The 15130-nt window shown below is 43.4% G+C and overlaps 1 protein-coding gene across 5 annotated transcripts in view; it reads right to left on the bottom strand.

The window, feature by feature from the left end:
* Nucleotides 1–15130, bottom strand: part of CCDC171 (coiled-coil domain containing 171) — a 207539-nt gene that overhangs the window by 153538 nt on the left and 38871 nt on the right. For all 5 annotated transcript variants that reach the window (XM_081945144.1, XM_081945142.1, XM_081945145.1 and 2 more), the window contains 3 exons: nt 14766–14858; nt 12475–12635; nt 5083–5221 (listed from right to left, as the gene is read on the bottom strand). In XM_081945144.1, coding sequence (XP_081801270.1) covers nt 5083–5221; nt 12475–12635; nt 14766–14858 — 393 coding nt within the window. The remainder of the gene's footprint in view (nt 1–5082; nt 5222–12474; nt 12636–14765; nt 14859–15130) is intronic.

Raw genomic sequence — 15130 nt, 5'->3', positions numbered from 1 at the left:
AACTAGAGTAAGGATTTAGTGTTAGGCAAAAGTAACAACAGTAAACGCATAACCTCTAATCGTGGTCTAGTCACCTATAGAAAGATGGACGAGTATTTAACCCTGTGGCCTTATTATATCCTTCAACCATGTTTCAGGGTTGCGTTAGAGTCTGAGGCCTTGGCAATGCAAATACAGTGTGAAAAACATTTTAATCCCTAAAAGCAAAAGTTACAAATAAAGAAAGAGATTCAATTTCATATACTGTGTATGATTACCGCGAACCACTTATCAAACAACTTACTGCATGGAGTTTCTAAATGAAATATGAAATCTCTGTGGAAGGTACACTTCAATTCAACCAGGATGAATTTTGTAGCCAGTATGCATATGAGGTCAGACTAGATAATTGTAATAGTCCCCTAACTGGTCTTAAAAGTATATGAATTTAAATTGCTTCCATACTTAATAGTCTAGAAGCAGCTAAAGGGTATCCAAATTATGGTCAGTGAATGAGACCACAAAGAGGTTTAATACCAGTTGGGGCAGATAAAATAGCAAGAGAGCACATAATAAGTTTTGATCCACAGAAGATTCTTGAGATGGAGAAGTGCATTTAAGTGTTTTCCAACAACGAATCTACTTGAGGTTTCCATTGTTCAATTTAAAGTTTGAACTCCCCCCCCCAACAAAGCAAGGGAGTACATTGTTTTCTCTCTTCAAAATCAGAATTAAAATGGAGCTTACTGCTTTCATAGTACATCAAGATAGCCCAGTGAAAGAACTGATATGCAAAAAGAGGAAAGTTTATCTAATAGTAATAACGTTCTGTTGGCAACCCAGGAATCAATAGGTATGCTAGAATTTGAAAGGAATAGACTCAAACTAGAGTGACTTGCCAAAAATGATTTTTAAAAAAAATTAATATTAATGTTAACAGAGAAACATTTCCAATCCACATCCTTTCAGCATGCCAGGAACTCTGAGAATAACAGCAGGCACACTTTCTGAAAGCCAGTAATACAGGTAGAGTCCTCAATTTACAATCACAATTGAGCCCAAAATTTTGTTGCTAAACAAGACATTTGCTAAATGAATTTTGCCCCATTTTACGACTTTTATTGCCACAGTTGCTAAGGGAATCATTGCCATTGTTAAGTTAGTAACCCGGTTGTTAAGTGAATCTGGCTTCCCCATTGACCTATCTTGCCAGAAAGACGCAAAACGTGATCGCATGATTCCGGAACACTGCAAGTGTCATAAATCTGAACCAGGAGCATCTGAATTTTGATCATGTTACCATAAGGATGCTAAAACCGTCATAAGTGTAAAAAGTCACTTTTTTCAGTGCTATTGTAACTTTGAACGTTTATTAAATCAAGTGTTGTAAGTCAAGGACTGCCTATAATACACAGTAGCCTCCCAAGATTTTAATAAACAAGGAGAACAAAAAACACCTGGAGATGGTCTGGTATCATATCCTATCAAGAACTTTATTATAACTTTAGACAGCAGTATCTCCAAGCAAGCGTATTTCTAGAGAAGACAAAGGTCTCCAGTAGACAGCACCTACAGATGGTCTGATTCTATACTTTGGGGGAGTGGCTCTTTGTTTATGAGACTCTTAAACAAGTATTGTTCCCCCTCAACTTGGAAGATGTTAAGAGTATGGAGCAAATATTGTTTTCTTTACCTTAATGTTACAAATATATAATAGATACAGCATTAACCAAAGGGTGGTTCAATCGACAAAGGTCTGCTAAGTAACTTCTATCAAGCATACATGTGGAAGAATATATATATATATTGCCTCCGCCAGCTAAATAACACTTTCTATACTGTTACTTCGAGCATGTACAAAGAGTAAAAGGGGCCCACACTACTTACTCAACAATCCTCCACTGTGCCAATATAAATGTCGGAGCAACAAATTGTATCTTGCTCTTGCACATCAAATACTTATTTTGCACATTGTACCAAATTAAGTAGCTCAGTGCAAAAATGAAACCAACTGATTATAGCATTAAAAAAACCTGGCACTTCCAAGGAAGAAATGATGTACTGAAGACAGCTCCATTTTTAAAGATCAAGATTGTTAAAAGTAAAAGGAAGGAATATAAAGTTGGTTTATTTGATCAAGGTTAAAATAGATATGTTGCTATCTCTGCTATGCCTTTTGCTGATCAGGATTGAATAATAAGGATTTAAAGATTCATTTATAGATAAGAAATGAGATATGAAAAGACGACATCATTTGTTATATTTTAAAACTAAAATTGTTTACATTTGTAGTGATGATGGGTGATGTCATATCTCTGTATATTTTCTTTTGCTTTAGTATATTGTATTTTTCTTTCATTTCTATTTTTCTTTCTATTTTTTATTGTTCTCCACGTTCCATTTTTTCTTTTTATTCTTTTTTAGTGTGTATTACTCTTTATTTTTTTAATTATATGTTGATTAAAATGATTATTAAAACCCTTACTTATTTAATGTCTAATGAAAGTTGTTTCTTGAGTGTGGTTTTTCAATTATTTTAAAACAGAACAACATTCTAAAAAATGGTCCATTTTTAAACATGCAATCATAGACAGAAAAAATACAAAACAAAAGCAGTGAAATGTAATCCAAAATTTAGCTATACAATCTAAGCAAAAGATATCAAGAAACAAAAATTTAAGTGTTAAGGACTTCAAAGTCCCCTTTATTCTCAGTCCACTTGTACGTGAACATGGAGCCACAGAATACTTAAATCCATAGTATCTAAGTTTAATTTAGAGAATTATTATCGACGATGGGTATGTGGGGGGGGGGGGACTTAAACATAAATGTGAAGTTGTAGTGGGAACAACAGAATGCTCAAAGGTTAAAAAAAACTTTTTTCCATCTATTTGGTCACACCTGTCACCTAATTAGAAAGAATTCGCCCTCTTAATATTGAAAAAAACCTAATCATTCAATGAAGGAGGAGAGGCCCAGACAGTCAAAAGGAAATATGTCTTCCCACATTATCTACTTAATCAATGGAATTCACTATGCAGGATGCAATGGTAGCTATCAAGCTGATCTGCTTAAAAGGTGATTAGGTAAATAAAACAGGAGTGTCAAACTCCACTGCATTACATGCAAGCCACCCCTACTCCAGCTCCACAAAGAGAAAAATATTGCGATACGTCATGCAACGGCAAGATGACACAGAAAGTTTGACACTCGTGCAATAAGGCATAAAGCTATCAGTGACTACTTGTTATTTCTACAACAGAAAGTAGTTTTCTTCTTCTCTTACTGTACTAGCAGCTGCAAAACATTAGGAAGAGGTAGCTCCTACCCTTTTTTAGGTTTCTGTTAGGTAGATGGCTAGCTACTACAGGAAACAGAATATTGGACTAAATGAGGCTCCCCTTACTAGTATGTTCCAGCTATTTTTCTAGCTGATTGATAGGAAATTTAAAAATGATATTGAGAATATTATGTGGAGCACAACTCTTTTCCTTCCCGTTCGGTTGATGAAATGCAGTTACTTCATAGGTGCTGTTTAAAGAGCCATTGTGTGTTTCATTTTAAGACCCTGAAAGGATCTGGATGCATAGTAGTGGTGGTTTCCTACCTGTTCGGCCCGGTTCGGCCGAACCGGTAGTGGTATGGCAGCCTGGGTTGCTGGAACCAGCAGTGACCCAGGCCTGTCATGCCCCCGAACCAATTCCCCGGTTTCTTCTGCCGTCGCCAGCATATTTCTGTGTATAAACTGCAGAACAGTTTTCAATCAACTGCGCATGTGCAGCAATGCGCGGCAGGTGGGCGCTAGTCGCTTTGCTAGCATGAGCAAAACACCCTCTCAGCGAATCGGTAGTAAACCGATTAGGAACCCGCCACTGATTCATAGCCATATTTAACCGCCATTACATACATCTCACAACTAGATTTGGTACCTGATGACATGTAAAAAGTTTCCACCGTTTGGGATAAAATGATGAATTTGGATTACACACAGTGATAGTAAAAAGAAGTCACGACCCGCTTAGAGTACACCATTTTAAATTAAATCACTTTTTTTTATACTCCCAAGAATGCATTGACACAGCCTGAAAGGCTAAATTCCAGATCAGCATATGAAGTCTCTTTGTTCATCTCTTCGGGGCAAACCAATCATGGGTTCTTTGGAAATACCGATACAAACCTCAAAATAGCCACACTCAGATTCAGAAGTTTATTTTGAAGGGAAAATATGCAAAAATTGAAAAGGTTAGGTTTACTGATCAGGCGGATTCATGAGTAGTGCATTGCATGCGAAAAGTTGTGTAATGCAACAACTTAGACAGCAACATGCAGCTCCTTCTGAACCATCCATATTCCTTCCTTCCCTAATTACAACATCTATTTTATTGGTCCTTAACGGATGTTGTCAAACTATACGCTTATACTGAGGTGTCAAACTCAAGGTACGCGGAATAGATCTGGCCCCTGCGGTGTTTAGATTTGGCCCACAGGGCTGCCCTGGAAACAGCAAAGGACCGGCCTGTGGTGCTTCTGCCAATGAAAACGGAGCTCAAGAGAGCTGTGAGCAGCCCTCCCAGACTCCGTTTTTGCTGGCAGAGGGCTGCGTGATGCCGTCGCAGCTGAAAACTGAGCCCGGAAGGGCCACACGCAAACTGCAGGACATCAAGCTGGCTATGCCCACCCCGGTCACGCCCACTCAGCCACCTAAGGCCAAACACAATCCTGATGTGGCCCTCAATGAAATCAAGTTTGATACCCTTGACTTATACTGTTGAGCTGGCCACAATTTGAACCTATTCACTTATGAATTGTGTTATTTCACGAACAGATTTGGTTACAAGTCTGATACAAGTAGGCAAAGGGTATGTTTTAAATCAAGAGTGTCCAACCTTGGTAACTTTAAGACTTATGGATTTCAACTCCCAGAATTCCTCAGCTGGCTGGGGAATTCTGGGAGTTGAAATCCACAACCCTTAAAGTTAACAAGATTAGGCACTCTTTTAAATGTTTTTTTTTAATAGAAAGGTTCCTAAAGAAAAAAGAATATAGCAATAAACATAGCATGTTCGCACCAATAAAAGAAATGCCTCAGGGTTTCTCTCTTACCAGAAGAAGTTCAGTCTGTAATTCTTTGTAACTTTTTTCATTATCCTGGAGTGTCTCAGAGAGGTCTTTAATTACTTTCTTCTTTTCTTCTACCTCTTCGTTTAGTTGTTTGTTTGCAGCTAGATGCTCCCTTTGTAATCTGAAAAGACAGACCAGCGTTTTTGGAAAGATTTAAATTTGTTATATACTCTTCTCGATGAACCAACAAAACGTCTATGCGATCATTTTACAAACATTTAAGAAAACCAGAAAAAATAATCTAAAGAAATGCTGAGATACCAATAGACACACATGCTGCAATCATAAGCTATAGGGTGTTCATATTTATTTAGTGGCATGGCACATTATACATGGACTAGCAATATATATTGGGGTGGGAGGCTACTGTATTATTATTTTTCTTTTTTATTATTATTTCTCTTATACTGTCTACATCTTTGTAAGCCTCCTTGAGTTGCCATGTGCCAGTAGGCAGCAATATACATTTTCTAATAAATAAATAAAATAAACACTAACATTTCTACAGGGTGAATTGGGCACAGCAGGTCAATAGATGTGGTACCCTTTATCTATTTCAATAATCCAGTACATCTTCTGGGAATAATCAGATTATTTAAACTCATTGAACGGTGTCAAATATATTTGGCTAGCTAAAAGATAAAATCTGAAATACAGGTTGTCTTCAACTTGCAACCTTTCATTTAGTGAATGTTTAAACAACATAACAACTGTCTCGCTTAGCAATAGAAATTTCGAGCTCAATTGTGGTCGTAGGTCGAGGACTACCTGTAATAAACTGTTCATGGTCATTTCATGTTCTTTACAATGACTGTTGTGGCCCACCAACAGCCAGTGGATCTGGCAGCAGATTCAGAGAGTGAGGAGGTTGGGGAGGAACATGGAACAGTCCTGGAGTCTGGGGAAGACTCTAACAAGTGCTCTACATCGAAGGCAGAGATGGAGCCAGGGCCGTCTGACAGTTATCAGATGCCTCTGGAGTCGGGCATCAGTGGGGCAGAAGAACAACTGAAGCCTGTTCCCAATGTGCGCATGTGCAGAGTTGCCAGATGAAGGGAACAGCTAAGGAACAAGAGCCAACTCAGGAGTAAAGGCACAGGTGGACGGTAAATGGCCCCTCCCATAGGGAATAAAGAGGAGCGAAAGGGGAGTGGAGTTTGCAGAAGACAATTAGTTCAATTCATTAGGATGAAGATCTGTTCCTGACTTCTTGCCAAGTATTATCTGCTACAGAGTAGCCTTTGGAAGATATCGGCCTGGCAGCTCTCCAAGCCTGATAAAGGTCTATAGTTGTGAAATCTCTTGAAAAACTGTTGGCCAGGTCTTTGCTGGAGAGGAATTCACTTTAAACCAGGGGGAGTCAACCTTTTTATACTTACCACCCACTTTTGTATCTCTGTTAGTAGTAAAATTTTCTAACCGCCCACTGGTTCCACAGTAATGGTGATTTATAAAGTAGGGAAGTAACTTTGGGGTTTGAGGGGGGTGCGCCGGCTACCAGCTCTGCTTGTCTGTTACAGCTGGGTGGTGGTGGGGGAGATGCGTGAGCTATTCTGGGATGAGACTCTTTTATTTGAGGTCGCACTATAGTGCCATTTAGTTTCTCTTACGTAACGTGAACTAAACTTATGCGCGGGCGATACAAATAGTATATTTTCAGAAATTTAAATTGTCACGGGGAATTTTATGAAAACCTAATGAAAATCTTTTCAAATAATGCTATGAAAATCTTTTTAAAAGTCAATTAAATTTTTAAAAAGGAAAGTGCTTCAGTATTGGACAAAAGCCCTACCGCCCACCACGAAAGCTGGAACGCCCACTAGTGGGTGGTAGGGCCCAGGTTGACTACCACTGCTTTAAACTAAATAAAAGAGGGTTTAGCGCAGCGATGGCGAACCTTTTTTGGCTCGCGTGCCACAAGTGGGGGGAGCGCAGGGGGGTCGTGTGCGGGCGTGCCGCACCCATAATGCAACGCGCAACCCCCCCCCATTTTTACATGCTTTTTTCGCCCTCCCCAGGCTCCAGAGGCTTTATAGGAGCCTGGGGAAGGTGAAAAGAGCCTCCCCCGCCCCCCGGAGGCCCTCCGGAGGCTTCAGGGACCATCCGGAGGCTTCCCTGAAGCTTTCAGAACGCTTAAAACCACCCTCTGAGCAAACCAGAAGTGCTCGGAGGGTCGTTTTAAGCGCTCCGAAGGCGTCAGGGAAGCCTCCGGACAGTCCCTGAAGCCTTCGGAACACTTAAAACCACCCTCGGAGCAACCCGGAAGTCACTTCCGGTTTGCTTGGAGGGTCATTTTAAGCGCTCCGAAGGCTTCAGTGAAGCCTCCGGACAGTCCCTGAAGCCTTCGGAACGCTTAAAACGACCCTCCGAGCAACCCGGAAGTCACTTCCGGGTTGCTCGGAGGGTGGTTAAAGCATTCCGAAGGCTTCAGGGAAGCCTCCGGACGGTCCCTGAAGCCTCTGGGTTGGGCGGGGGAGGCTCTTTTCGCCCTCTCCAGGCTCCTATAAAGCCTCTGGAGCCTGGGGAAGGCGAAAAATAGCTTTTAAAAAGGTGAACTCAGCTGGCCAGCGTGCACATGCGTGCTGGCCAGCTGACAGGGCAGCGCCTCGCGTGCCCTGACAAATGGCTCCGCGTGCCACTTGTGGCACGCGTGCCATAGGTTTGCCACCACTGGTTTAGCGGGACGAGGAGTCGGCTTTGTGCTCTTGGAAAGCCCAGGTCAGAACAATGAATACATTTCAAAATAACATGAGAAAATGTAATCCAAATCTTGTTCCTAGCTATGGTGGCAAACTCTGCTGCTGGAGTGTCTCCAATATCAAACAAAATCGGAGAAAAGAAAATTTCACTTAAAGAATAAGAACCATAAAGGGAGGGGAAGAGGAACCACCATCAAGCCATGCATTACCAACATGAATCCAGGAGGGCTAATATTGGGTTCCTCTGGTGAAAGAATTCACACAGACCTTCCTACACCTGTGGGATTGCTTTGATGTATTGCAGTAGTGAAATGCTAAGGCTATCCCGATAAGAAGACAGAAACCATTTGGAGTAGAGTTATAAAGGAGAATTTTTATGGGTGTTCTTTTTAAAAAATTTCTACTCCAATATGCATATCCATCGCTTAAGAGAATATTCAAACAATAGTGCAATTCTGGATACTGCATACTGAAAATTACTAACAGATCCACTTAGAAATCTAAAAGAATCAATAAATCATATTTTGTTTGAAGCTTGACATCAACATCCTGGAAGAGAACAATCTGATCAATAATTTATGAGTGATGTAAGAAAAAAATGGTGTTTGATATTATCTATGAAATATTTTATCTGGGCTATCTGTAATAAGAGTAAAATAACATGGAGGGAATTGTTAGTTTCTTTTTAATACCAGATATGTGAAAGAAAGAATTCTGTAAGGTAATTTATAGTGTGCAGTGAGGCCATCTTTAAAAAAATAAGACAGGAATATTCAGGAATATTTACTCAATATGTCTTCTAATGTACTTTACTGCACTTTCTATTCAAATTTTATTTTCTATATTTCCCATTTCTGGCCTGGCATGAATTAGCTCAGTACTGCTCTAACTCTTCCTACAAGCAGGAAGAGGGTCTGTTTTAACATTCCTAAGCAAGGGAGAAGGCAAGGCAAGGCGGGGGGGGGGGGGGAGAGGGAGGGAAGGAAGGAAGGAAAGCAAGGAAATGTTTTTAACACTGGTTTGAGTTCTCATTTTGCACATTTACCAAATCAGGAGTAGTCAGTTATAGCCTCATAAAGATGAAGACTAACTCTATAAATCTATATCTGTATCTATATGTATAGCTATATCTTTAAACTTAATAATAAAATTATTGCATATTTTATAATATTAATTTAACTAACATTTTTAGCTTTTCAGGGAGCTAGCTATTATCCCAAATGCACTGTACATCTAATATTAGCATCACTACTAAAGGCATTCCAAAAGGTACATATCAGAGAATGTGTCAGAGATCATTTGGATCATTTTCCTCAATAAAGAAATGAACAAGTGTAATATTTTGACTCATATGTTTAATTTGGTTCTCTTTATATTGTTTTAGAACACGTGTGCAAAGCATATCACATTTTACTCATCTTTATGCCGAAATATTGAAAATTCCAAATGGTTAAGCCAGTGGTGGGATTCACTTACCTTCCCTACCGGTTCGTAAAAGTGAGTGCACAAGTGCAAGCTCTCGCTTCACACACCGCATCTGTGCATGCACACCGCCTTCTGCGCATGTGCAATGCTCGCGCATGTCAGGGCGGGTGGGCGGAGCCTCCCACAGCCGCCATTACCGGTTTGCCTGAACCAGAGAGAACCAGCTAAATACCACCTCTGGGTTAAGCCTTCCTTAAGCACTGAACAATCTACAAGTTAACCTGCCGTCGATGGGAGAAGCGTCTGAGGGGGTTTGGGAGTCCATGGCTTCCATGACAGTCATGGACCTGACCCAATTAATTCAGGGCCCTACCCACGAAGGGGGCCACACGTTGGACCTTGTTTTTGTCTCTGGCCAGTGGATGAGTGATCTGGGAATAGGGGATCTAACTATCACTCCCCTGTCATGGTCAGATCACTCACTTCTCCGACTTGACTTCTCTGGTGCTACCCCCCGCTGCGGGGAGGCGGAACCGGAAGGCATTAGATGGTTCCGCCCCAAGCGCCTGATGGAACCAGATAAGTTCCAGACGGAGCTTGGGCCACCTCCTGTAGACCTGACCCGCCCCCGGGTGGAGGACCTGGTAGCCGCATGGAATAGTGCGACTGCCGGGGCCCTAGACCGAGTGGCGCCTTTGCGGCCTCTCTTGCGGCAACGTACCACCCTGGCTCCTTGGTTTACCGAGGAGCTAAGGGTGATGAAACACCACAAGAGACGCCTAGAGAGTCATTGGAGATCTTCCCGCTCCGAATTTGACCGAGCACAGGGACGAACCTACTTAAGGACGTACCTTGTGGCATTAAGAGCGGCCAAACGGCAACATTGTGCCGCTCTTATTGCGTCCGCAGATAACCGCCCTGCTGCCCTGTTTCGGGTGACCCGCTCCCTCCTGTTTCAGAGGCCGCGGGAAGCCCCTCTACAGGGCAGAGCAGAGGAATTTGGGAAATATCTGCAGGACAAAGTCGCTCAAATCCAGAGGGGATGGGTCCCTTTCAGTGGTCCAGTGGAGACGCCCGAGGCGAGTCTTGAGAGACCATTCTGGGAGGAGTTTGACTCAGTTGCCATCGAGGATTTGGACAGGTTACGTGGACGTCTGCGACCTACCACAGGTTTATTGGACCCGTGTCCCTCCTGGCTTGTACTGGCATCCTGGGAGGTTATACGCGACTGGCTCCTGGGCCTAGTGAACGCTTCATTGGGTGGGGGGTCTCTGCCGGCCGCCTTGAAAGAGGCGGTTGTGAGACCCCTATTCAAGAAGCCTTCCCTGGACCCAACGGAGCTAGCTAATTATCGTCCGGTCTCCAACCTTCCCCTTTTAGCGAAGGTTGTAGAGAGTGTGGTGGCCCAACAGTTTCCACGTCACCTGGAGGAAGATGATTATCTAGACCCGCGCCAGTCCGGCTTCCGACCCGGGTACAGCACGGAGACGGCCTTGGTCGCGTTGGTTGATGATCTCTGGAAGGCCAGAGATAGGGGTTGTTCCTCTATCCTGGTCCTATTAGATCTCTCGGCGGCTTTCGATACCATCGACCATGGTATCCTGTTGCACCGACTAGGGGGGTTGGGAGTCAGGGGCACCGTTTTACGGTGGTTCGACTCCTACCTCTCCGGCCGGACGCAACATGTGTTGGCAGGGGAGCAGAGATCGACCCTGAGACCCCTCACTTGTGGGGTGCCACAGGGGTCGGTTCTCTCGCCACTCCTGTTCAACACATACATGAAACCACTGGGCGAGATCATCCGTGGCTTTGGGGTGGGATATCATCTGTATGCTGATGATACTCAGCTATACATCTCCACCCCGAACCACCCCAACGAGGCCGTCGAAATGATGTCCCGGTGCTTGGAAGCCGTACGGATCTGGATGGATGACAACCGACTCAAGCTCAACCCCTCCAAGACGGAGTGGCTGTGGATTCCGGCCCCACGGTTCAACCAGTTGCTTCCATCTCCGGCCATCGGGGGCGAGCAACTGCCCCCCATGGATCGGGCGCGCAATTTGGGCATCCTCCTGGATGCCCGGCTGTCCATGGATGACCATGTAACAGCCGTGGCAAGGGGGGCGTTCCACCAGGTCCGCCTGGTGCGCCAATTGCGCCCCTTATTGGACCGGGATGCCTTGCGCACAGTCACCCATGCGCTGGTGACGTCTCGCCTGGACTACTGCAATGCTCTCTACATGGGGCTTCCCTTGAGATGCACTCGGAGACTACAGTTGGTCCAGAATGCGGCCGCGCGGGTGATTATGGGGAGGACTAGGCACTCCCATGTAACACCTCTCCTGCGCGAGCTGCACTGGCTTCCTGTGGTCTATCGGGTGCGTTTCAAGGTTTTGATTATGATCTTTAAAGCGTTCCATGGCACAGGACCTAGTTACTTGCGGGACCGCATCCTGCCCCATACATCCCTACGACCAATCCGCGCACACAGAGAGGGACTACTCCGGGTGCCGTCCGCTAAACAGTGTCGGGGGGCGACACCCAGGAGCAGGGCCTTCTCTGTGATGGGCCCAGCCCTGTGGAATGACCTCCCCCCTGACATCAGGATTACTTCCAATCTCCGCTCCTTCTGTGTAAAGCTCAAGACCCACCTCTTTCAATTATCTGGCATGGCTCAACCGTAGTTTATCCTATTCCTCCTGACAGTCCTTTTTAAATTGTATTATTATTTTGGGGTATTTTTTAATGGCTAATTTTTATTATTATTAATGTAATGTATATTTAATTATCACCTCCTCCATGCATGTATGTATATGTATGTATATGTGTGTATCTACATGTTTATATGTATGTATATTTTTATTGTACGCCGCCCCGAGTCCCTTGCGGAGAGGGAGCGGCTAACAAATTAAATTATTATTATTATTATTATTATTATTATTATTATTATTATTATTATTATTATTATTATTATTATTATTAAAACTACAAAACACTTGGCAAAATATTGCAGCCTAAGTTTTCAAAGGGATCCATAGGCATGGAATTCTTTTTAGGATCGTGAAAATGACCACTACAGAAGCCAAATGACACAGCAACTGCATTAACTCCATATTGCATCACCCATTTAAAGTTACCCTCTGTTCTGTGCTGTGTGACCCGTGGGGGGGCAGATGAGTATTTTGTGGACCATGTCAGTCGTTCCCTTCAAGAAATACCAATTCTCAGTCAGGAATGAAGCCAGACTCACAGGCTGATTTTTTCCAGGCTGTCGTGAGCGTTACGCTTCTCTCTCTCATAGGCATTTTCCACCTCTCTAAATTTGCCTTTGAACATTTCCAAGTCAGAGATTGCTTCTGCTTGGCTGGCCTTCTCCACTTGCAAAGCCCCTTCAAGGTCTCGGATCCGTAACTGCAAAAATCACAGGAAAGCAACAATCAAGACCACAAGAGGCTGCAAGAGCTTTGCTCTGTGTCAGATCAAAACGAGGCGAGACCGAACGGGTAGGCCAAAATCATCACACACACACACACACAGCCAGGGTAAGTGTAGCTTTTCACCCACCCGATCACCATAGTTAGGTAACAGAAATGCTGCCTATGATGAACTGGGATTAACGCTGACAGGCAATCACAGTGTGGTTAAGGGAATGGGTGAATTCAGGGTCATGCATAATCTTCTCCAATCCCAATTGCCCAATCAGAGTGAGCTTTTGCTGCCCTCAACCATGACTCTGTTGGAGCATGATCAATAGAAAAATCAAAGCACGGAGACGTATACACCAAAGTACAAACAGTTCGAAACATTTGAAAAGAATCATATGGATCCAACAGATTCTAAATTTTATAGAGAAAACTATCGGCATTGCTTAGCTTTTCCTTTTTCAGGAAATGTACATCTTTCTTAGTTATTATTGGATGAACAAGTGCACAAACAATTTTCTTTTAGCTTGGAGTTTTGTACACTGTTGTGGTACTTGGCAATGGGGCAAAAGATCTTAATGATATAAATTACTTAGGACACAGGTTTAAACACATTCCTTCACAGGGCCTTGGTTCAGAATTTGACAGAGAACTGAAAAAGCATGTAAAATCAACAGGGCAAGCCTCTCAGATTTATTTGCTCAGAAACATATACATTTCATGACTAAAATGGAAAAGAGGCATGGTATCCTCTGGGCATCATTTTGCCTTGGTATTTGTAGTCTGTAATCCCTCTAGAGCAGTGGTTCTCAACCTTCTCAATGCCGCGACCCTTTACTACACGTCCTCGTGTTGTGGTGACCCCCAACCATAGAGGAGCTGTGTCTCGGTTCCTAAGACCATCGAAAATATGTGTTTTCCGATGATCTTATGTGACCCCTGTGAAAGGGCCGGTCGACCCCCAAAGGGGTCCCGACCCACAGGTTGAGAACCGCTGCTCTAGAGCAAGGGGTCAAACTCAAGGCCCATGGGCCAGATCCGGCCTACGGGTGCTTAGATCTGGCCCTCGGAGCCACCCTGGAAACAGTGAAGGACCAGCCAGTGTTGCCTCTACCAGTGAAAACGGAGCTTGGGGGCCATATGCGCCCCCCACAGGGCCCCATTTTCAGCCTGGATGGCATCCTGCTGCTGTCTGCCAGTAGAAACAATACTCAGGGGGGCTGCACGCGCCCCCCCCCCCAGCTCCATTTTTCCTGGCAGAAGGCAGCAGGAGGCCATCCAGCCACAGCCATCCTGGCCACGCCCACCAATTCCCAGCCCCCGAGGTCAAACAGAGCCCTGATGCAGCCCTCAATGAAATTCAGTTTGACACCCCTGCTCTAGAGGTATTCATAGAACATAGAATAATAGAGTTGGAAGGGACCCCCGGGGTCTTCTAGTCCAAACCCCTGCTCAAGCAGGAGGCCCTATATTATTTCAGTCCAACGGTTGTGTCCCTTTTGAAAGCCTTCAGTGAGGGAGCACCCAGAAGCTATTCCATTCTCTTACTACTTTCTGCAGATCAGCCTGAAGAATTCAGTTCAGTTCAGTTCCTAGACTTGAAAGCAGGGTGTGCAGTTAGTTACAGAACTTGCCTTGTGAGAGTTCTGCTGCAGGATGAATTTTGAGATCATAAGTATGTATAATCTTTATTGTCGTTGTACTTAAATACAACGAAATTGGTCAACAGAGGAAGACAAACAGACAAATAATGAAAAAGGCCACATAGCCCTCTAGCCAATTAATCACTATTTACCATCCTTAAATCATATTTTACAGATTTAACCTTAGGAGAATAACTGTTGATCCAGTCTGGGATGATGACCTGTGAGGCTACATCAATTTAGGACCCAATCCGGGGTGTTTAAACTTCACTTTCCAACATGTTCCACTTTGTTAGTTAATTGGTTACATACTAATTGTCCAAACACTTTCAAGGAATTTCTCTTTAAAAAGGAAAACATTTCATACACAAAAGCATAACATTAAATATAAAATAATTAAACCCGGGCTAACTATCCAGGTGTGCAAAGAGCCTGCAATGCACTTATCGGTTCCACGTGGTGCTTTCTCAATTTACCTGAATTATTTCAGAATTAAATTTGGATTCCAGATGTGCAGCTCTCTCTGCCTCGATGTTTTCCTCCAGTTTTTTTACTCTGGCCATAGCTAGCTGTTAAAAAAGTAAAAGTTAATAAGAGGTTAACATCACCCCCCCACACACACACACACCCCTCAAGTGCTTCTCGAAACTCTCAGCTTCAAAAGTACCACTAATATCAATCCAAACTTTGCTCAACCTCATTGGCTCCTAACTACTTCCAGATTGATTCATGTTCTGTGAAGTTTTACAAGGGCCACATTCAGCATACCTAAGTGATCTTCTCATATATAAATAACCAGATATTTGTTTCATAAGAACTTTATTGCCTGGAGGTATTCTCA

This window comes from Natrix helvetica (assembly GCF_964273705.1).
Source record: "Natrix helvetica genome assembly, chromosome: 2".
NCBI lineage: Eukaryota > Metazoa > Chordata > Lepidosauria > Squamata > Natricidae > Natrix > Natrix helvetica.
This window is presented reverse-complemented; position numbering and strand designations above follow the sequence as displayed.